Source organism: Callionymus lyra, chromosome 10, assembly GCF_982586985.1.
Source record: "Callionymus lyra chromosome 10, fCalLyr1.hap1.1, whole genome shotgun sequence".
Lineage (NCBI taxonomy): Eukaryota > Metazoa > Chordata > Actinopteri > Syngnathiformes > Callionymidae > Callionymus > Callionymus lyra.
Window position 1 is genome coordinate 6,071,880 of NC_141827.1, and position 23,621 is coordinate 6,095,500.

Consider the following 23,621-nt stretch of genomic DNA (forward strand, 5'->3'; position numbering starts at 1 on the left):
TACTCCAAAATCAAAAGTAGGTGAATTGTTTTTAACTTCTAAAGTGACTAGTTTAGGATAATTAAACAGTAACATGTGTTTCTAAGGAATGGAATTGTTTTTGTTGTAGGCGATCAAACATGCAGATATTTAGGATAGATTATGGACTGAACTCTTACACATACCTCTTGTTATATAGTTCGGTAATGAAAAATGTTGTCCGGCTCGTGACTGAGACTGTTTAAATATTTTCGCTTCTTAACTGATTGAGTTTTCCAGAGGTAAATTCTTGTCAAGATTTGTTAATTCTTCTCTTTATTTTATATTATATTTTGGATATTTTTTTGGGTGGTTTCACTTTGACGGTTGGAATTTTTTCCCCCATTGTATTTGTTATTATATTATAGATTTTTACACTGTGTTCCATCTTAACATTATAGTCATAGATATATAAACGTTAATATTTATTGGGTTAATCATATTTTTAGTTAATTCAAATTTCACTAATTTTCTACTCTTTCTTATGTTGAGGAAGGGTTGGGATTATTTCGGATTATTTATTTTTTAAATGCTGGCCATATGGATAGCAACCGTGGCTCACTTTGCCTCGTCCAAAAATACACTTAAAAACATCCAAATACATACTGCTCGTCTGCAACGTCCCTCTTGTATGGAGGTCTTAACATTTGAAATCAAGTTAATATTTTAAGTTAGTTTGTAGCGAAAGTCTCTGAAACTCCTTCCGACCCTGAGTCCACCTGAGCGCGTGATCATAAAAGGGCGGCGAGATATCTTGTCCTGAGCTTCACATGGCCTGCACTAACCCAAAAGCTGCAACACCATGACATCCTACCTGAATAGTTAATGAGTGACTTGGATTCTATCAATAAGTAAAGGTGTTAAGATACTTCTTCCACTTCCTTTTACACTGATGTGTTGGATTTGCTGATCCTCCTCAAACGGCTCCATTGGTGGAAAAACAAAATTCCATTTCAGGATTCAAACACACAAAGACGTACCATGTTCAGTGGCTCCTTCATCAAGGCAGGACCATTGAATATTAACCGGTCACATTTGTCATTGTTGAGTTTTATGGGTCTGTGGGCGTATTTTGATCCCTTATGGAGACTCATATGGTCTTTCATTATTGAATTATGTGATGTTATTCTGATCCAGTCACAGGATTTACAGCTGAGATCCACAAGGAGAGTTACTTTGTTAATCCTGCAGTTTATTTATTTTTTAGTAATGGTCTTTCTAATTGTGACGCTGGTGTCCTTGGGTCAAGGAAAATGTAGCAAGGTGGTTAGTGCGTCGAACACATCGCGATCAAGTCTGGTCTTAAGTTTAATTCCTGGATAAAAGGATGACATTTATCCTACTGGAAAAAAATTGCTTCTGGAATTTAAAGGTTAAGTCAATGCAATGAACTTCAGATCAACACAAGGACCATTAAGTTGGAGACAAAGCCGGGGCTTAAATGTAATGCCGGAGCAAGAGGACGGGGATCGGTATGTTTGTAGTAGATCCATAGGACTTGAAGGGTTAGGCTGGGTGTCTGCTACCCTGTGTTTACAGGGGGTGGGACTGTCATAATGTAACACTTGGACGCAATGGTGGATTTACCAAACAATCTAGATCTCGACCAGGAAACATTTTCAGACCTAGATACCGTAGTCCTACTTGCAATGTTTTTTTTTTAAATGGCAGCTTTGTTTCTTATGTTCAGTGGCGGTCCTACAATGAATTTTTGGCTAGTTTTTTCATCCTTTTTTTAGTTTCCAGGAATTTATTCATTTTTTTCCCCCATAGTTATTGTTTAAATAATAAATGAAAAATAATTGAACAATATTAACAATTCAGGCCTTTTTTTAAATGTACTAAATGCATTTATTTATACATTTTTGTGATTTTCTGCCTTAAAGATTAACACATGTTTTTTTTCCGTGTAGTCCTTATAATTAATATCTAGTATACTAACACTAACCTGCCGATATAATACGTATCACAGGACCACAATATGATATTACGGCACAAAAGCCTCCATAAAAACCTTAAATAATTGAAGACTGCGTGGATCGAACCCTCCAGATATTGGTGTGTTTACTATAATTAATAATAAGGAACAATTTCAAGATGAAAATGAGACGGAAATACAATTTCTATGTATTCTATCTATTGTAAGGAGGAGTCTGACCATGAATAGATCTGAAAGTAAGAACCAGAATTTTAAAATTGATCCTAAAAGAAACTGGCAGCCAGTGAAGAGTTTGAAGGATCGGAGAAATGTGAGTTCTTCTACTAGAGCGGCTCAGAATTCTTACTGCAGAGTCTTGTATGAACTGCAGGCAAGACAGACATACCTGTATAAGAAAAGTAAAAGTTTAAATAGGTTTGACTTCTAAACAATTTCCCGAAGGAGACCTCCTGAGGGATCAATAAAGTTTTACCTTACCTTACCTTACCTTCTGCTCACTAATAATTCTCTTACAAGAAGAAATCGCGACCAATGATGTTATTTTTCCCAACATAGTCTGAAAAAAAGGAAAAGTTTCAGTGCATGACAAGGTTTTGAAAATAAATGGTCGCCTCCTACAGAGAGCAGCACAGCAAGAATATTCAGAATTGCATTTTTCTTTCTGATTAATTCATCATGGTGGCATTTCTGCAGACTCTAGACTGTGTGACCTTAATGTTTGTTCAAATCACCTGTGTGTGTACGATAGGAAGCCGGCATGAAGGTCACTATTTGGGCCAGAAGGACACTGTCCCCAGAACAGAGAGGACGGGAGCTGCAGTCTCTAATCCTCTTTAATTTGTTTTCAGATGGGGCTTTGGAATACCAGGCTGTTCCCTAAGCACAGATCACATAGGAGCGTGGTAGGCAGACAGCTGTCTCCTCTGCTGCCTGTTTAGTTAGTACAGGTCTGGACCACTGTTCTGGTTTTGGACTCAACAAAATGTACACAAAATATACCAATCCTAGTGTTGAGTACGATGTGACTTGTGGTTCTGACTTCAGGCAACATCTGGATGAAAATAGAAAAATTCTAAAAATGTAATTAAACCTGACGTAAAGCATTTTTTTGCGTTGAATATAATGTCGGAGTCAAAAACATATGGAAGAAAAGTCTGTTCACTTTCACAAAAAATTAAATAACATAAAACAGAGCTTCCTAATAAATCAATTAATCTAAAATAATTAATAATAAATCCAGGCTGTTGCATGATAACTTTTTTTAATTAAACTATTGACCAGTGTTGAATAAGTAACTTATTACTATTCACTCTACTATGAAAGTAACTAGTTACCAGGGAAAGTAACTTTGGCTTTAACATAGTTAAAATATGTAATATTTTACAGAAACAAATTTGTTAGACAGGTACTAACATATATCATATTTATATCTATTGAGTTTTTTCTTTGCCGCACATCTGTGGAAGCACATCAATGATTTATTACATGAATTGACTTCAAGCGTACATTGTTTAGTTTCACTTCAAGTATTGTTTAAACATCTTTCTAGTAACACTTCCTACGAATGAGTGTTTTTTTATATTACAGTAACATTCATTCAAGACATGCATTACATTTATAAGGATTTAAAGAAGACAATATGACGACTCATCATCACCTAAAGCGACTTCCTACACGATTTATAAAACCATAAGCGGTAGATTTAACTCATAGAAAATTCCGAATTCATGTTTCGACTCACACTTGGTTATAAACTGTTACAACTTCTCCTATAAAACCTTATTAATGTATTATAATGTGTGTTGAATGCGCTTATTCTACATACATACCTTCATAAAAAGTATTTTTCTGAAAATGACCTTCAGGACAGGGTGTTGTATGTTCTCCTTGTGTTCCACAGTCCAAAAACATACAGAGGTTGATTAGGAACTAGGGGGAAATTGTCCATAGGTATGAGAGTGTGGTTGAATGGTTGTCTGTCTTTGTGTGTCCTGCGAAAGACTGGCATCCTGTCCAGGGTGTCCCCTGCCTCTCGCCTGAAGAATCTAGGATAGGCTTACCGGGACCTAACTCAGCTCTTTCTTCGTTCTAGCCAATAACTTTTGCAAAATCTCCCTGGCTCCTTCCTTCTCCTCTGCTGCTGCTGCTGCTGCTAGGAGACCGGAGTGATGACAAGTTGATAACGAACCCGGTTTAATACCCGAGAATATAATAGTTTCGTTATTTCCATCACCGCTAATGACAGAATGTGATGTTTCGATCCGAGCCGCTGCAATATATGAGCACCGAGGTAACTGTACTGTGCGGTCTGGCACATAAATATGTCGCAGCCAAGGAGGAGGATGATGTGCATGCAAGAAATAAAAATAAAAATCTATACGAATAATGGTTTGTATTGACCGACTTTGTAGCTGCCGTTGAATTGTAAACATTGATTTTTAAAAGGCATTAACCATCATTGTCATGCTGTAAACCACCAAATGGCGTCGGCGGGCGATCTCTTCCTGCCACCATTGTTTCCTCTCCAGACTCTTTTTCACGAACCCCGTCTGGTAATTAGGTTTTGGGGCGTGTCCTCGTCTCTCCTCTTTTGTCTGACGGGAAAGGTTGAACCGCTCGCCGAGGACTCTCCGGCATCACGTCCATCTGCTGCGAGACGTCCACTGATGAAGCATCATCTTGAGAGGCGGAGGGAGGTTTTAGATGCGGAAACAAGGCGGACCGCGTGAGTGTTGGTGATGCCAGCAGGGGGTCCGCGGTCCTTTAATCCGCGCCAAAGTACTGATAAATCGGCATGCGAGTTTCATTTTTATCCTCCGCACCGGTTTGCTTGGCTCTTGAGTGACGCACGAACCCCCACTTGCCTCTCGGGCCCTTTGATGTAAAAATCCAATTATGTATTACGCCCACCATTCTGTGTCTGATTGGCGCTGAGAAATTGTGCTAACAGGTGGGTTAGCCACGTGTCAAACTCATCAAGCGTCCACCTGGAAACTCTTTCAACATGAATTCCAATGCAGAGCCTCGTTCATGTTCGAGAGGGAGTTCAATAGTCAGGGTGGAACAACAACAAAAAAAAGGTTATATTTGATCAACATTTGGTTTATGATCCTCTCATTTCACCTGGGTCTGACCCATGGTCTCCTCCTTAGTGACTGTTCTGTTTTGAAAAAAAACGGTTAAACCCTCTTTAACCAATGAAAAATTCCCTGTATATGGATGTCAAGTTTGCCATCTTTGACCTTACAAAGACGTCTTTAAAGTCCAGGGTTGATTAATTCATGATAATGATTTATGTCATTTATGTCAATTTTGTCTTCTTTTTTTTTGGAACTGCCTCTTCACGCAGGCATCTTTATACTAACTAGTCAAGCTTCCAAACCTGAAATAAACCATTAAAAAGAAGTGAACAAATTGAATGTTGGCCGCAAGTTTTACCTTTTTTAAATGTCTTTTAAATGTCTTTTATGGCGTCAGGGGTTCTATAAAACAGAATGGAATATGTGAAAATATATCAGTATCTTTTATACTTGTTTCTGGAACTCCTGTTGTGTTATCAGTTTTATCTTGCCCTTTAAAGTATATACTTTATTAAATATTGTTTTGATTGTTTAAGCGCTTTGTGACCCTGGTCTGGAAAAGCGCTATATAAATAAAAATGACTTACTTACTTACTTACTTGTGTTACCCAGAGGGAACACAAGGGATACCCCAAACACGTTCGTTTTTTTGGGCCCCGGGTCATCTTGACCCAGAGATAACACAAGATATAAAGAGCACTTATTTCCTACAGGAATATTATCGGACTCAAAATGAACTTATCTGTGTCTTGAGTAAGATAATTTATCTTCTTTTCAACTTCAAAGGCTAATCCCTTAATAAAAGTTCTACAACATTGTAAAAGAACATTTTCTTCGTCTCATTCCACGGAACAGTTTAAACTTAATAAGACTCTGGAGCTTAAATATTAAACAAGACATGGCCCTTTTAAAAGTTGCAAGTATTCTGGTATTTTTGTCCTTCTTTAAGCCCTTAAAAGCACCACGTCGAAATCTGTCCAAAAAAATGACAGCATCCTTTTAAGTACATGCAAGCATGTAAAGGGGTACAATTAAGTATTTTAAACTAAATAACATTACTTTGCATTTTTCATTTAGAATAGTTTTGTTCTGTATCTTATAAAATATCTAGTATCTGTATAGAATTTCCTAATAAATCTCTAAAAACGCAGTAAATGTTGTTCGATCTTTCAGGTGTTCTTCAAGCTATGACTGTGCAGAAAAGCGGTGACACGTAACACACTCAAAGAAGTCACATGGATAAAGCAACTCAACTGTGTTTCAATTCCTCTATTCTTGACTTGTTCTCCAAATCTTCCCCCGTTTAATATTCCAAATGGCGCCTGCTCTGCCCACTTCCCGCTCCCTCGTTTCCTGCCATTGCCCATGACCCATGACGCAAGCGTGGTGGCTGTGAATACAGAAACAAGGACTGATCCTTGTGCAGGAAACTCTCCGTTGTTAGTGGAGAGACCAACGACGTTGTTGAGCTTTTTTCATTCAGGCTTTTGTCTGCTAGTTGCTGCCTGTTCCACCTGTTTTTATCCTTTCTTTACCAGCCTGTTTGTCCGTCACTTCAAGGTGCACATGACCTTTCGATTGGAAGGAGTGGTTTCCTTTTGAAAATCGGACCTTGTATTTGTCCTATGTTTTATTTGAAAGGAACAGAAAGTACTTCTTCCTTTATACAAAGGATGATTTTATCTGGTTTCCACATACTTGGACGTAAGACTTATTTAATCATCGCTCCTTGGTGAAAAAAAGAATAAATAGAAATGGCAGGATTATCAGTAAAACTGAAAGATGAAATCTTTAGTTACAGTCATTTTGATGGTAATAGTAACACTAGTTCTAAAGATCTACACAAGAAACAAAAATCTTCCCACGTGTCACAAAACCCAGGACTCACTGGACTGAAATGCATGTGGTGACCTGATAGAGTGATGGAGTTGTAGCGGTCAACACACACGTGGAATGGTATAGATAACAATAAATTAGGAAACACAAGTGTGTGGATATTCGGGTAAACACAAACGGGAAAAGTAAAAAAAAGGTAACACAGACAAGACGGACTAAAAGAAATGGGAAGTAAATATTAAAAATAAAAAAATAATAATAGCATAGCGGTCAACACACACGTAGAATGGTAAAGATAATAATAATATGTAGGAAACATAAGTGTGTGGAGATCGAGAACACAAAAAAGGGAAGAGTAAAAAGTGTAAAACAGACAAGATTGACTAAAATAAAATAAGAGAGAATAGTAAAATGTAAAAAATAATAATACTGTACAAGTCAACACACACGTAGGATGGTAAGGATAACAATAAATAATCAAGTTCATATTTAATTGAACTTAAAGTCATTTAAATGACAAAAATGCAGAGTAATACTACAGTGACTTTCGGAGTAATAACACAATGACTTGGAGAGTAATACTACGGTGATTTGAGAGTAATACTTCAGTATAGAAAAGTAGGTTGAGATTCAGAAACACACACACACATGGAAGAAATTCAAAATACACACCGAGGGAAGTGCACAAGATGAAACAAGAAACGAAAGAGAATTTAACTTTACCAATTTAGCAGAATTGGCAATCTGACACAGCGGACTGGAACCAGGAAGCTTAAGTAGACCCAGAAGGATCGTCGATAAAATGTTCTTTTCAGTCTTGGTGTTATGATCAGTGAAGTAGGAAAAACACCATGAATAAATAAATTAAATTAATTCAAAACAGAAAACTAAGCTACTCTTATCCCAAATAATACAAAAAAAAACACACAACATCACAATACAATCACAGATCAAATGGACAATCTACACAACTGACGATGATTCCTCAACTTTTCCAGTGATCCGTGGATCTGACCGCACAGCAACCTTCGGACTCACTCAGCTGTGGACGTGGCCTCGACTAAACCCCCTGCTGTCACGTCACAGATGTACTGCTGTGTCAAGTTTTCAATACAAATAAAAAAGAGATATGCACGCTCACATACCAAAATCTGCTGCGCTTGACCTTTTTTCTCATGTAGTCGGAGGAAAATAATGAGTCAGGCGGTTTGCATCCCATCTATCAACCAAACGTCTTCCACGCCGGAGTGAGGAGCGACTGGCAGCTTTTCAAGCACCTGTGTCACTTTTACAGCATCTCTCCAGAGAAGTGGAATCCACGTGCACATCACTCAGAGGGCTGTTGATTTAGCAGCCCTTATATAATTTGGAGACATGTCAGTCAAGGGAAGAAACGGCTTTATCGTCAGCTTCATGATCGAGCATCGATAATGTTAAATAATGTCTTAAACTTAAGAGAATTTCCTGAAAATAATCCAACTTTTATTTGTCCTCTTTTCACACGGTGAGGGGAAAACTATATATAGATATGACAGTAATTACATTATGTAATAAATAAACATGGTATTGAATGATTAAAAAGGAAATATATATGTTGTTTTTCTTGGGGGTTTTTTCTAAAGATATTTGAAACTAACAAAGCATTTAAAGTAAAAATTAAGTAGGTAGGTTGGTAGAACTTTATTGGTCCCTCGGGAGGTCTCCTTTAGAATTTTTTTTTTGTTTTCCAATTAGACACAGCAATTATTCATAAAAATAAGAACAAGAACAAAGAGAAATAAATAGAAAGAACAAGATGATACAATCTAAGTCTATAGATAAAGAACATTGATCAAAGACAAAGATTAAGATAGAGTAGAACATCATGATACTTTTACTCCACTAAATAAATAAATAATAAGTATGTTAAAATAACAATCAAGCTATTTAGAGGTAAAGTCTAAAGGTAAAAAGTATAAAATCAAGCTGAATTTAGCTAAAATTATTACTTTTTTGTACCAACATGCTATTTAAAAAAAAATTAAATCCAACTTTATTTTAAATACTATTTTCATATTCACTTAAATCTGTCCGGGGCTCAATAAATACTTGCAAAAATGACATAGACTGAGGACAAAACAATGTAGAGACTAGAAATGAATTATACTATATAACATTTTTGCCCCACTTTGCTCAGGTCTGCTTTTTTAACTTTTCATTTAAAAAAATTAAAACTGACAAGATGGACTAAAAGAAACTAAAAGGCAATAATAAAATTAAAAAAATAATAATACCGTAGAAGTCAACACACACGCAGTATGGTAACGATGACAATTAAGTACAAAAGAAAAGTGCGTTGAGATTTAGAAACACACACACACACACACAATACATTTTTAAAAATAAACTAAGGGAATTGGTAATCTGACACAGCGGACTGGAACCAGGAAGCTTAAAAAGACCCAGTAGGCTCATCGACAAATGTTTTTTCCACCCCTTAAAAAACAACAAAAAAAAACATGGAAATTGCTTATAAAAGACAAACAAATATTTAAAATGTACTTTAAAGAATATGCGATAAGAGGATCAGGTTGTGATGAATGTGCTTCATCAGGTCAAAGGTCAAGACGATTCACTTCATTTGCACTCATGGTTCTACTGTGCACTGACCTAAATGCACGTCCAGCATTTGTAATCGTCCATTAAACGCAAACAATGCACAGAAGGTTCAGGTTATTGCCGCAGCCGCGGCGAACGCACATCGTTGATATCAATCATGTAGTTTTACGTGAGACGCGACTGGACGGAACATTTGGTTCCTCACTTCCCCGGACCACAGGCGCCTTATCTTCACCCAACAGTTCCCCGTGTGTCATATTTCCTGATGGTGTGACCGTGAAGTGTCGCTCTCCAGGGGCCACTTGCATGGTCAGATATTACGCTGCTCTATCTTTATTATGCATCCTGAAGCTGCAGCGGAAACCAAAGATTCCAAATGACCAAAGTGTGATTTTTATGGATGAAGAGAAGAGGGTGATGGTAGCAGCTGCTTAATGAGATGAGAAACAGTTTCACGGAACTCATATTTCATTTAACGGTGTTTTGTGCCTCTTTCATTTGAATGAGTAATACTACAATGACTTGCGGAGTAATACTATGATGACTCCTGGAGTAATACTACGGTGACTTGCAGAGTAATACTATGATGACTCGTGGAGTAATACTACGATGAGTAGCGGAGTAATACCATGATGACTCGGAAAGTAATACTACGATGAGTCGCGAAGTAATACCATGTTGACTCACGGACTAATACTACGGTGACTCGTGGAGTATTACTACGGTGACTTGGGAGTATTACTACGGTGACTAGGGAGTAATACTACGGTGACTCACATAGTAATACAACTGAACTCGTGGAGTAATAATATGGTGACTCGCAGAGTAATACAAGGGTGATTTGCAGAGTAATACTATGATGACTCGTGGAGTAATACTACGGTGACTTGCAGAGTAATACAAGGGTGATTTGCAGTTAATACTTCAGTAATTTGTGGAGTAATAATACAGTAACATGTGTAGTGATACAACAATGACTTGTTGAGTACTACTACGGTGACTTGTGGAGCAATATTAGAGTGATTTGCAAAGTAATGGTACAGTGATTCACGGAGTAATATTACAACGGCTCGCGGAGTAATACTATGATGACTCACGGAGTAATACTACGATGAGTAGCGGAGAAATACCATGATGACTCGGAAAGTAATACTACGATGAGTCGCGAAGTAATACCATGTTGACTCACGGACTAATACTACGGTGACTCGTGGAGTATTACTACGGTGACTTGGGAGTATTACTACGGTGACTAGGGAGTAATACTAAGGTGACTCACATAGTAATACAACTGAACTCGTGGAGTAATAATATGGTGACTCGCAGAGTAATACAAGGGTGATTTGCAGAGTAATACTATGATGACTCGTGGAGTAATACTACGGTGACTTGCAGAGTAATACAAGGGTGATTTGCAGTTAATACTTCAGTAATTTGTGGAGTAATAATACAGTAACATGTGTAGTGATACAACAATGACTTGTTGAGTAATACTACGGTGACTTGTGGAGCAATATTAGAGTGATTTGCAAAGTAATGGTACAGTGATTCACGGAGTAATATTACAACGGCTCGCGGAGTAATACTATGATGACTCACGGAGTAATACTACGATGAGTAGCGGAGTAATACCATGATGACTCGGAAAGTAATACTACGATGAGTCGCGAAGTAATACCATGTTGACTCACGGACTAATACTACGGTGACTCGTGGAGTATTACTACGGTGACTTGGGAGTATTACTATGGTGACTAGGGAGTAATACTACGGTGACTCACATAGTAATACAACGGTGACTCGTGGAGTAATAATATGGTGACTCGCAGAGTAATAGTACTGTAACTCATGGAGAAATACTATGGTGACTTGTAAAGAAATACTACAGTGACCTACTGAGTAATGCAACAGGAACTTGCACAGTCAACCTACGGTGACTCACAGAGAAATACTATGAACATGTGTGCAGTAATACTATGGTAACTTGCGCAAAATGAAAATATGGATCATAAGGTGCATTTTTATGAAAATGATTTATTAGCTATTTGAAGTGTATCTAAAATAATAAAACTGACAACTACTGGAAGGGCTTTGCTGTCATGGGATTAGGACGTATTTGAATTGAGAGATAACCCTCTAGTGGTTATATAGTGCAACTTCGGGTAAACAGTTACAATCCTTGACTACATGTTTGGACATTTTTTTAACGTTGACACCCCCAGTAGTGAAGCACATTTTATAGCCTCACTGCCGCATCAAACAAATAAATAAATAAATAAAACTTCACACAGTTACATGGCTTGTGACACTTAAATAATCCCCTAAACTGGGATTATGACATCTTGGCTTGATGTTTAGGAATATTGCCACGGGGGGGGAATTGAATTTAGATCTGTCACCTTCTTTTGTCACAAGTCGATCTTAGGCCGGTTTGACTTAATTACCTACAGCGCCCCCTGCATTTGTGCAAATAAATGCAAATGGTACACATATATTTGCATCACATTAACGTCAAAGGTAAATAGCTATACGTAGTTGACTAGCGGCAAATTATGACTCTCAGCGTACGCGTGTCCTTTCATCTTGTGGGAAGGCAGCAGATCATTTCATCATGTTTAAGCTTCGCAGGGCAGGGGTTTCAGCGATTGCCATCCTCACACCCCACGGGCGCCTCGTGAAACTCACACGACAAGAAGATTCAAAAGCTTCATGTCAAGTCAGGGAAAAATAAGCAGCCTCTCCAACGCGATGCGCACAAACGCCGCGATAGAAAAAGGGAGAGAGTGGGATGTAGCGGAGATTAATTGCTTTAGTCAGCGAGCTAACTGTGCCTGTGATATACACCCCACTGCATCTGACTAACTCTGTGTGGGAAGACTGGCTGCATTTTCTCCCTGGCTCTGACTTTACTCAACAATGACATGATAATTCCACATGCCTGAGGCCCTCCAGATTGAAGAGCCACTGATAGAGTTCCCCGTGACTGTGTGAGCTTGTGGGAGGCCAGTGGATTACAGCAGCCGGGCGATGACACACTTGAAGCTGAAGCATGTCATTAAACAGTAAATCACTCGGATGGCACTGTTTGTGCACCGAAGAAGACCTTCTCTCAAAGTATATATCCTTTTTTTTACCCCCCCCGTGCCTTGAGGAGACGCTAACCTCTATTTCCGTTTCAAGTAGCATAACAGTTAGTTATAGTGACACACAGATGCTGCTTTGGGGGTCAGGTGGTTTGGAAAAGCGAACTTTCTAAGAGTTATTTCATGCGTCAACCCTGCGTTGAAGATACTTATCTCTTTATGTCGCCTCTTTTTTTTCCAGATGATAATCTTTCTAATCACTTTTTCCTGGTGGATTTATCTGCAGCATTTCTTATATTTTATTTTCTAGTTTGTCAAATGTGTCCTTCAGAACTTCACCTCCAAACATGAGCTCATATGTACTAATGTCGCCGTGAAAACATGCTTTGGACTTTTCACGATCATAAGTATATTTTAATACCGTCCTTAAGTATTTTGGAAGAAGAACAGAAGTAGACGAACCATTATGGATGAATAATTGATCGTATTCTGAATAAAATCTTGATCTGATTTAAATGAAGTACAAAATAATAATATAAAAATGTTTTATCTTATTTTAAAGTCTACCTATTTCTTCCAGGTTTCACTTCACTTCAATCTCTCATTTTTAAGTGCATCTCCTGTAATACAAAAGTCACGTGACGAGCCGACTCTGAACAAAATGGTTGTTTTTGGTTAACGCTACAGATTCACACTCATCAAAATATTTATCAATATTTTTTGTAACTTATACTTCTAGTGTCCTTACAGACAGTCTACATTTGAAAATACTAATAATACAAGTTGTTCTATTGGTTTGCAGAAATATCCACAAACGCACACGTTACAAATATATGTGTCGCTCACATTTCACGGTGGTAGTAAAGAGACGTTGAGAAAATACATTATAGCAAGAAAAACAAGCTGTTACTTCTGACACCAATGATGCTGATGAAGCTTCATGAAATTGCAACCTTTGCTAATCACATTTTAAAAATCGCGATTATATCCCAAAATTAAATAATCGTTCAGTTACTTACAGTTATTCTTGGCTGAGACCAAACTAACCCTAACTATTGTTCAGAACAATCACAACTCTCAACAGAAACGTTTTGTCAGAGCTACTCTTGTAAGAAAGTACGAAGGTAAAACGAGTGCATAAGTCCCACAAACCCTTGATTTGACTTATGCACTCATTTTACCTTCATAAAATAACCCCGCTTCACCGAAACCATATAATTAAACATGTAAATCAAGTTTTTAGAAAGAGCTCATATTCAGTAGATGTCACTATTGATGTACCAAGTATAAGATGGAAATGTTCATCTCGTTTTAAGATAATAATGCTATATTAATAAATAATCTAATTAGTATTGAAAATTACATTTACTACTGTTTTACTACCACATACTTATTTTAAATCAAATAATAGCTAAGGTTTGTTTTTGTTTTTTTAATTATTTTTGCTTTAGATTAAATCAATTGTTGTTTATTTGACTGAACATTAAGAGTTTTGAAGTTGATTTGAACAAAAATGTGAATGAAATTGCCTGAAAAACTGCAAATACATGTTTTCCTGAAGCATTACACAAAATGAATAACTAACTTGATTTCTTCAAAGTAATGCGAGGCCCTCACTTGTTGTCTCAGTAGTTCTTAAGTAGTTAGACTGAATTATTTATAATCTTGGTGATGTTTGGCTTAGTAAAAGTAGCTTTCTTCAAGTTTAACAACAAACAAATAGCTCTTTTTGATCAAGTATTTACTTTTACAGTTGAATTTTCTCTATAAGTTGTTTTATATTTGTTAAAAAAAGAGAAAATAAAAGGACTGGCCGCTCTGAAAAGAAAGTCAATACGACGACAAAAACACTCTCTCGCCAACGTAGAAGAATATCTATTCACTTTCTCTTCGCAGCTAAGCTTCATAATCTACTCGTGATTATCAGTCATATCTAAGGATCGTTTATTTTTCCACTATCTTCCCCCGTTGACTGAGAGACTCGAGAAACTTCATCTTTTTTTTTTTTCCTCGTATATTTAGTCGCTCTGACACCCAGGCAAAGGTAGGCCAGAGCCATAAATCACGGCACACAATAACAGCCACATTTTGGGCCAGTCCATCACCGGGGCCCGCTTTGTTTTCTCATTGCATCTTGGCAAATTGCTGTTATTAATGGCAGAAAGCATAGTTTGCAGCCCTCATTAGATGTTGCTCCAACAGCGCCTCTGATGGATTAAGACAAGCCGCGGGGCCAACGTCTGCCTCTGCAACCAACTAATATGAGCCAATTAAAAGCCATGTGCTCTCTGGCCACTCCGGCCCCGAAATACCATCCGATATTCACCTTCCTGCCAAATAAACACACCTGCCTCAATTTACTGGATTGATTTCCAAGCTCCTCCAAACAACTATCAGTTTAAAAAACAAGGTAGTAATTGTAGATTTTGAGCTTTAGATGTTTTATTTCACGATAGGGTCACCAGTGAACAAGTTCTGATTCATGACAAATGCACCTCTGTGGAGGAGGATCCCAGTTTTATAATGGAACCCAACGCCTTTTCTTTCTTTTTCTGCTGCCACTGCAGGCCTGGAGGAAACACAGGAAGGATCGATATTGTTCGGCTCAAACACAATACAGGAATTTCTGCCTGTGAAATTTAAGCTCAGCTGAACCAAAGGTGCTTACAATGCCTGACAAAACTTGTTAGGGCCTCCTGGGAGAATGCAGTCGCTGAAGTCATGAGATCTTTTGAAGCCCTGCCTCTTTAAATGAGTTTAGTCTGAGGTGTAAAATATAGTTGCCTCTAATTTAAGATGTTTTTTTCTTTTGTCTCTATTCTTTCCGTGGAGATGCTTCACCGTATACAAACATATTCAAATCAAGACGCCTCTGCTGGGATTAAATAGCGCTTTGAGCCTCAATACAAACACATTTTGGAAAATATTTACTTATGCTGATGAGGGTGTCTTTTTGCTAACATCTGTGTTGGAAATTTTCAGAAAACAATGATATTTGGGGGCAAAAAAACAAAACACGATTATTTTCTGGCGTTGTTACAGATTACCGTTTGCATTACACGTCTTTGAATAATGTATTCCCCTTTATTTGTTTTACTATTTTTGTGTAAAGCAGGTCACGTGGGTTTTACCAGTAAATGACAAATCAATCAAATACATTGTTTATAATGTTTGTAAATTAATATAATGTGGCTTCATAGTATTACTCCGCAAAGAATATTGTTATTGAGCCTTACCGAGTAATATACGTAGTAGCTATGGTGTCTTCGGTAACTTGCAGTACGGCTTCGTGGTTTTCAACGTTTATATATAAGGTTTATTGTGTTCACTGTCGATTTTGGATTCATTTAAGGATTTTGAATGCACCTTATACTCCGAAGACTATGGTAAATGAACTTGTGTGTCTGATAACTACTGGAAGGTGTTTGCTGTAATAGGATTAGAAGCAGGTTATGAAGCGCAATTGCTTATAAATGGTTAACATAGAATTTCTACCACTAATTGACGAATCAATCAAAAGATTCTTGGATCAGGAAACAGGAAACAAAAACATCCTGCAAATTTCTACTAAAGATCATATCAAAAACCAACACCCTAAAGAATGAGCGTTAAATCTAGGCCAGCAATCGGGCTGCTTGGAAGAGGTCTGCGCTCTCAAAGTGCATTCATAGGTTGGTGCCCACCAGAGGGCATACGTTTGCCAGTTATTGATTCTAAATAAGTTTTGACGTGTTTTTTTTTGTTTTAATATTTAGTTGACACTGGGATAAAAACCCCTCAAGCGAGACTAAATACTTTGTCAGTTCTGCAAAACCAACGTGTAGCTTAGGTTTGTTTTAGAGTTGTCAACTTTGACATGTGTAAATTGTTTCCCGGTTAATAAAACATAACCATTTAGAAAAAATTGTTTACTTGTTTTTTTTCCTTTCTCTGCCTTCATTTCCTACCAATTTAAACATGCCTGCAAGCGATCAGAGCTGCTGTTGATGTGGGTCTCAGATGGGAGACTATGGTCTCAAAAAAATGTTGATTGTTAAAATTGTATCCACACATACGTGTTTATTGTACTTATACAGAGTTTAAGCTGTTCGTAAATTACAAAATAAATATGGTGTGGCTTTGTAGTATTAAAAGTGTAGCCTTCTGGAGAATTATTAGGGTAATTTGTGGTACAGCTTCAACGTCAAACAACATTTTGAAAGATTTGTGAGCGCCATGTATGACATTAAATATATTCGAGGTCAGTAAGTACAACCATGAATAATTTAAGGCTTATCAGGCACACTGTGGATATTGGATGCATTTAAGGATTTTAAATTCACCTTATAGTCTAGAATACGGTGTAGTTACTTTTGTGATTCATCTGTTCTCTATAATTTAGTGCCTAGTCAGAGTGGGTCTACAAGATTAAATATTTCGTGTCTGATAACTACTGGAAGGGGTTTCCTGTAATGGGATTAGGAGGGGGTTATAATGCGCAGCTGCTTGTAAACAACTACACATACCCCAAGTTCGTTTTATTTGAGCCGCCTCAGGCTATCGATGAACTCCCACCCTCAACCATAGCGCCATTTGTTTTGTGTGCCATTTTGACATTGTTTAAAATCCCGGAGGATCTAGTTTTTGTATTGACCGTGAAAAACACAGGTTAATAAAGAGATTCAATTTGACATAATTCAGCTGAAACATGTTCAGTGCGGCCATTCAGAACCAACCGCACTGACGCTAATTGGCACCAATTACAGTTTTTCAGATGGTGAATAGTTTGATAGAAGCTTTTATGGATTTTAACTTTTTTGAACTACTGGAATATTTTCTGTATGAATCTGGCCAACGTTAGATTGAAGAACAGTTTGTGATCTCGAGGGCCACAAAAGTAGACATGAATGTAAACCTCGGCAACAAGGACAAGGCGACTTCATGTTCTGGTTTATATTCATGAGTTACAACAACTGCACATTAAGAAGTGTGTTGAGTTAAAATATGAAGTATTGAGTTACAAAAACTGCACATTATGAAGTATGTTGAGTTAAAATATGAAGTATTGAGGTCTCTGCCACATCAATCCGACTTCAGTTAAGAAAATGAAAAGCAGGATCCGTTAAAAAGTGTTTGTTTGTATTCAAACCTTAACGCCACACAAACACAACTGGCTGTTAGAACTATACACAAAGAAAAGAGCCACTGGCTTGTTGCCTAATGTTAATGTCAGGATGCTCTGGGCCGAGTTGTTTTTCCACTTGGTTTTTCCACCAAAGGTCTTTTCTCTCATGGATGCAACAAAACGGATGTTGGTAAATTCAGAAAGAGCTGAGGGCGTGTAGCCTTGATACCACACAATACTATGTTCTTCTCTAATCCTCTTTTATCTTCAATTTGTCCTGACAATGTAGATTTGTGATTCGATCGAATGTCGAGGCACTATTGTCGTTGGACACTTTAATAAATGTGTACAAAATGTGTTTGTAACTTACCCATGTTATATAGGTATTACAAATAAAAACTCAATGGTCATAATGGCAAATCTGCTAAGAAAATGTTACGTTTATATTTGTACAATCAGAGTCTATTTGCATAAGCATGTAATGTATGACATCATGATGTCGGCTGACTCTGGTAAATTCACTGTTCTGGTTCTCTTGGATCTGTCCTCAGCCTTTGACACAGTTGATCACCAGATCCTGCTGAGAAGACTGAGGGATGAAGTGGGACTGTCTGGGTCTGTGTTAGAATGGTTCTCATCTTACCTTTCTGGGCGCAGTTTTAGTGTATCTGCCAATCAAATGAGGTCTGAATCGGCAGATCTGTTGTGTGGAGTCCCTCAAGGTTCTGTTCTGGGTCCTTTATTGTTTTTGCTGTACTTAGTTCCCCTCGGTAAAATCATTCAGAGATTTCCAGATGTTTCTTATCACATTTTTGCTGATGACATCCAGCTCTACTGCTCTTTTGATCCAACTGAGCCCCAGAGGCTGAACAGCTTAGTCAATTGTTTGCTAGAAATCAAACAATGGCTGAGTGAAAACACTCTACAGTTAAATGTGGACAAAACTGAAACACTGGTTATTGCTCCTGATGATAAGATTCCAGGGTTGAGTCAGTACTTGGGTGACTTAGGTCAGTCTGTCAAACTGAGCCTGAGAAACCTGGGTGTTGTATTTGATAAAGACATGTCTCTTGTTCGACACTGAAGAAAACTGACCAGAAACTGTTTCCTTCAACTGAGAAAAATCTCTAAACTTAGAAAACTTCCAGTTTCTTTCAGGATCAACTTTAAAATTCTGGTTCTTACTTTCAGAGCTATTCATGGTCAGGCTCCTCCTTACATCACTGATCTGATCCAGCCTTACACCCCAGCTCGGGCTCTGAGGTCTGTGGATCAGAATCTACTGATGGTTCCACGCACACGGCTCAGGTTTAATGGTTGAATGATAAAGTATTTAATTTATATGCTACATACAAGCATTCTCTCTTGGTATAAATTCATTGTACATATTTGGCTGATGTTCACATGGTCAAATGTGACCAAATATGAGATCTTTCTTCTTCACACTGACTCTCCTTAAAACACTTTTTTTTTTAAACTGGGTTGTTCGACTTGATTTATGTTTTGTAGTTTTCCCTTTAATTCTTTTTTAACCTCTTAACTTTTTTGTTGTCTTACTGTCGCTTTTTCCCTGTCGTTTTGTGTTGATGAAGCATCATTAAACAGTGTCAGTAGGTGGCGCCATCTAGTGGACTCTGCAGATAATGACACTGCTTCATGAAGCTTCATCACTATTTTATACATCCCCCCTTAAAATAAATTAAATAATAACAAGCATTCTGTTAACATGCATATATTTTTATTTTATTTTTAAGTCAACTCCATACGTACGGCAACAGTCAGTAAATGATTAGCCACATTGATTTGTAGCATCTTATTGCATTGATTGAACTATAAAGTGTTTTGAGATTGTTACGATTCAACATATAGTTGAATAGTTGATTGATTCAACATTTATAAACCAGAATTAATTCTGGTCACATCGATCCTTGAGTTTTTACCTCCCGGCGACTCTTCTAAAAACTGTACAACCCCCTGCGTATCCCCCGGTGAGTAAAAGAATTCCGGAGGGAAATTGGACTTTTCTCTCCTGATGGTAAATCACAACCATCTACACACCCAACTGGAAACGGCTTCAAGAATCTTCTCTTGTGGGTTCCGACTAAGCGGTCGGGATTTTCTCTAAGATCGTGGGCTCCGTGTTAATAGCATGCAGTCCGCTAAAAGGTTTATCAGTTCAATTAAACTCCGGAGAGATCTCTTCATCCTTCTGATTGAATGAAGATTCTTTAATAAGCGTTTCCAGGTGCACTGACTCGAGAAACACGCTAATCTTTGTCAACTCGAGCCGGTCTCTGCCCTGATTATCACTTGTTATTCTCGGCATTAGCGAGGACGGAGAGGAAAATCTTTACATGCTGCTCTGATGTTATTGGGAGGTGGGTCGGTGGAGCCGGCGTCCTGGGGGAGGTGTCATGTCTTTAGGCGGAGTAGTTATTGTCAACTCACGCAGAAGAGTCCTAACGTTATTCCACCTGATTACGACTGTTGAGATGTGGAAGTGTTGCTGTATCAAAAATAGATGAACCCGCTTGTGTTTGAGAACATAAATCTTGGGATACAATTAATTCACAGCTTCATTTCATTGAAGGAATACTCATAAGTTTCACTAATGTTTTACCGACCTCCAGGTTGACTTAGAGTTTACGACCGGAGCTCGTTTTTTTTTTTCATCCAAAAAGATACTTAAAAACATCCAAACACCTCCATCCTACTCAATTGTAACTCTTGTATTGGTGCCTCAACATTAGAAACGGTTCAGTAATACATTAAACAAGTCTATATTTAAGGTTTTTTGAAGCGGAAGCTAAAAGGCTAACATGCTTCACAGACAGGAAACACTTGCGTGAGATTTACCGAGAGCGTTTCCTGTCTGTGTAGCATGTTAGCCTTTTAGCTTCCACTACAAACAATCTTAAAATATAGACTTTTTTTATTTTGTTGGCAAATAATTTCAAATTATCGGACGAAGATGAAGACGAAGACAACTGAGCTCCAGTCGCTACATTAAAATGAACAAACGTTTTTGTCTATAACTCTAAAAAAGATACAGATTACTTGTGAATAATCCCAACCCTTAGTCGACATGAGGGTGAGTAAAAAATGAGGGGAATTTTGGTTGATCTATCACTTTCATTGTAGTAAAGTACCTTCTACCTGCTTCCTGTTTCTAGTCAAGGGAAGACATCTTGGATTGTCAACTATATATACTACGTGTAAAATTTACACAATGTATCTCGATAAAAAAAGCAAAGAAAACAGGGGAAAATAAATAAATTACTGAGAAACTAGAAGAAAAAGAAATAAACATTTATTTTTTTAATAATAACTTTAAACTTGATTATTATTTTTATAATTTTTTAATACATAAAGGTATTTTATATTTTATATTTATAAAACTTTGGTTTTTCCTACTGGGCCCATGCAAACTTTTGATTAAAGTGTTAGTAAAGTTGTTACTTTAAGTAAAAGAGTAACTTAAGGCTTTTCCTTGATTTTCTGGAACTCCTGTGTTGTTCTCAGTATTATCTTGATCTTTAAAGTATATACTTTTTTGAGTATTGTTTTGATTGTTAAAGCGCTTTGTGACCCTGGTCTGGAAAAGCGCTATATAAATAAATATTACTTACTTAGTTACTTACTTAATTGAACTATCTGAAATAATAATAATAATAATACTATGAGTTACTCAACAAACTGATGTTCGCTAGTGCATCATGAGAAAAACATGTATTATTTTCAGATCTTCATGGAGATAACAAAACTATCTAAATTGCGTGTCAGAAATACCGTGAACGCATCGGAGGCTATTAAAATTAGCATAAATAAAAATCGGTGAAGAATGTTTTTCGTCTTTTCGCCCTCGTAGCTAATTATCTCCGACAACCTTCCCTCCACTCTTGAAAACAGCAAACAAACACAGAGCGTCACTGGTCTGTATCATCCGTCGTACTTAATCTACCTGTCACGAAATTACCGAAGGCAGTCATCTCCCTCTGATTGCCTCCACCTCGCGCCATCAATTAGAAAAATTGAGCACTTAGTTAAATTATGTTTCCAAAAAGACCAACAACAAAAAAAAATCATCACAGCCTCGGAATAAACAAACAAGAAGTGATGTGAAAAAGTCAGGTCACTTTGTGTTGCTCAAATATTTATGAGTTTTTCTTGGCCCCCTTTTTTTTTAAATTAAAATGTCTCCTTTTGATTTATCTCACTGAGGATTTTCACATTCGAGGAATTGATCAAGTGGAAATGAAGCCTCGTTTTTATTGAGACCTCAAATGTGATGATGACCCGCAGATGCGACCGGCAGACATCGTTCGGGTTTATACGCCTTTTATCAAGACGATTATCCAGCGCCGGGTTCTCTCGCTTGTGTTTCATACCTCGCTCTGATGGCCGTTCGCTCTCTTTCACAAGCTGCGGTTCCCTCGTTAAATTCTGGAAGCGTTCAAAGCGCGATTGTTGCTTATTTCTTCTGGTGGAAGTCGGCCCCGTGCGGCAGGTGCTTGCCAACGAACCAGCGGTGGAGTAGAAAGGGATAAATCATCGTTAGATGTTTCCAAATTGGCAGTTTATGTGGCTTCACGCAACATAGGGTGTGGGTCGTGTTGACGTTGAAATGGATGCATGTTTTTAAGACGAAAAAAGGGAGCTTGAGTGTGTCGTTGTGTAAAGGTTATATTAACGCTGAATACAATCTTGAATTTTGACGAGTCGACGCTTGTGTTCGTCAGGATTCTAAAATCCACTTGTCTTGTGCTAGTAGACTGTTTGATTCTGAATTTGGGGGCAAGACTATGTTACTCATGATAATCTTTGGATCCTTTTTCTTTGATCCATGTTCTTTAAATTTGCACTTTGTCATACCTTGCACTTTGTTCTTTTATTTGCCCTTCGTTCTTGTTCTTATGAAACTATCGTCTGCTTTGAACTGGAAACTCAATTCCCCGAAGGGATTAATAAAGTATTTCTAATCTAATGTAATCTAATCTTCTTCTTTTACTTTACAAACTATTTCGATTCACCATAAATTCACTTTCTACATGGACTAGTTCAAAGTTCAGTTCACTTGCTTTATTTCGATGTTAGTATAATTTACAGGAATAATAGCAAAGTATGAAAGTAATTTTGTCAAACACTATACAAAGTCCAGACATACAATCAAATAATAAAGTATTTGGTGTGGTTGTGGTACCAGAGTGTTGTTGTCCAATGCAACGTTGTTTTAGGGTCGCTAAAGAAACTTGCTTTAGGCGGGAACTTTGATGTTACGACACCATGGGAAGGCACAAGTGTTCTACCAGAAAACAATAGTCTGTCGTAAAATCTGATTTAAATGTAGTATAATATTTAAAATAAAAAACTGAATTCTGGGTGGAAATGAGCTGCTTGTCCAGGTCTACGAGCAATTTTCTGGTGTTAAGATGCATTTGACTTTAGCATCGTCATTGACTTTGATTGGTCCAAGTCTCTTGAGATGGAGTCGAAAAAATGGCCGATGTTATGCCTGACTTATTTTCGTGTAATACATTAAAACATATAAATCTTTATTGTGGAACTAAAACAAGAATTTGCATATATCGTATCTCTGACTGGAAAAGCGCTAAATAAATACAAATTACTTACTTACTTACTTTTCTTTGCATTATTTCCTTTGATCTTTTTTCTTTATGTTTGCACTTTGTCATCCCTTGCACTTTGTTCTTTTTAATTTGCACTTTGTTCTAGTTTTTATTTTAAAAATGACATCGAAATGTTTCTTTTTCCAGGATATTTGACTGTTACCATCGAGCCCCTGCCTCCTGTCGTCGTGGGCGAGACCGTCACCCTCAAGTGTAACTTCAAAACGGACGGAAGGCTCCGAGAAATCGTCTGGTACAGGGTGAGTAGAGACGATTCACATGTTCGTGCTTCGAGGCGAGCGCTTTGTTCGGAGATGCGTCAGTCAATAAAAAACA

At 37.5% G+C, this 23,621-nt stretch overlaps 1 protein-coding gene across 2 annotated transcripts in view; it reads left to right on the forward strand.

Moving 5' to 3' along the window:
- igsf21a (immunoglobin superfamily, member 21a) overlaps window positions 1–23,621 on the forward strand; it is a 291,710-nt gene that overhangs the window by 58,546 nt on the left and 209,543 nt on the right. For both annotated transcript variants that reach the window (XM_087800827.1, XM_087800828.1), the window contains exon 2: window positions 23,433–23,545. In XM_087800827.1, the coding sequence (XP_087656953.1) occupies window positions 23,433–23,545 (113 nt within the window). The remainder of the gene's footprint in view (window positions 1–23,432; window positions 23,546–23,621) is intronic.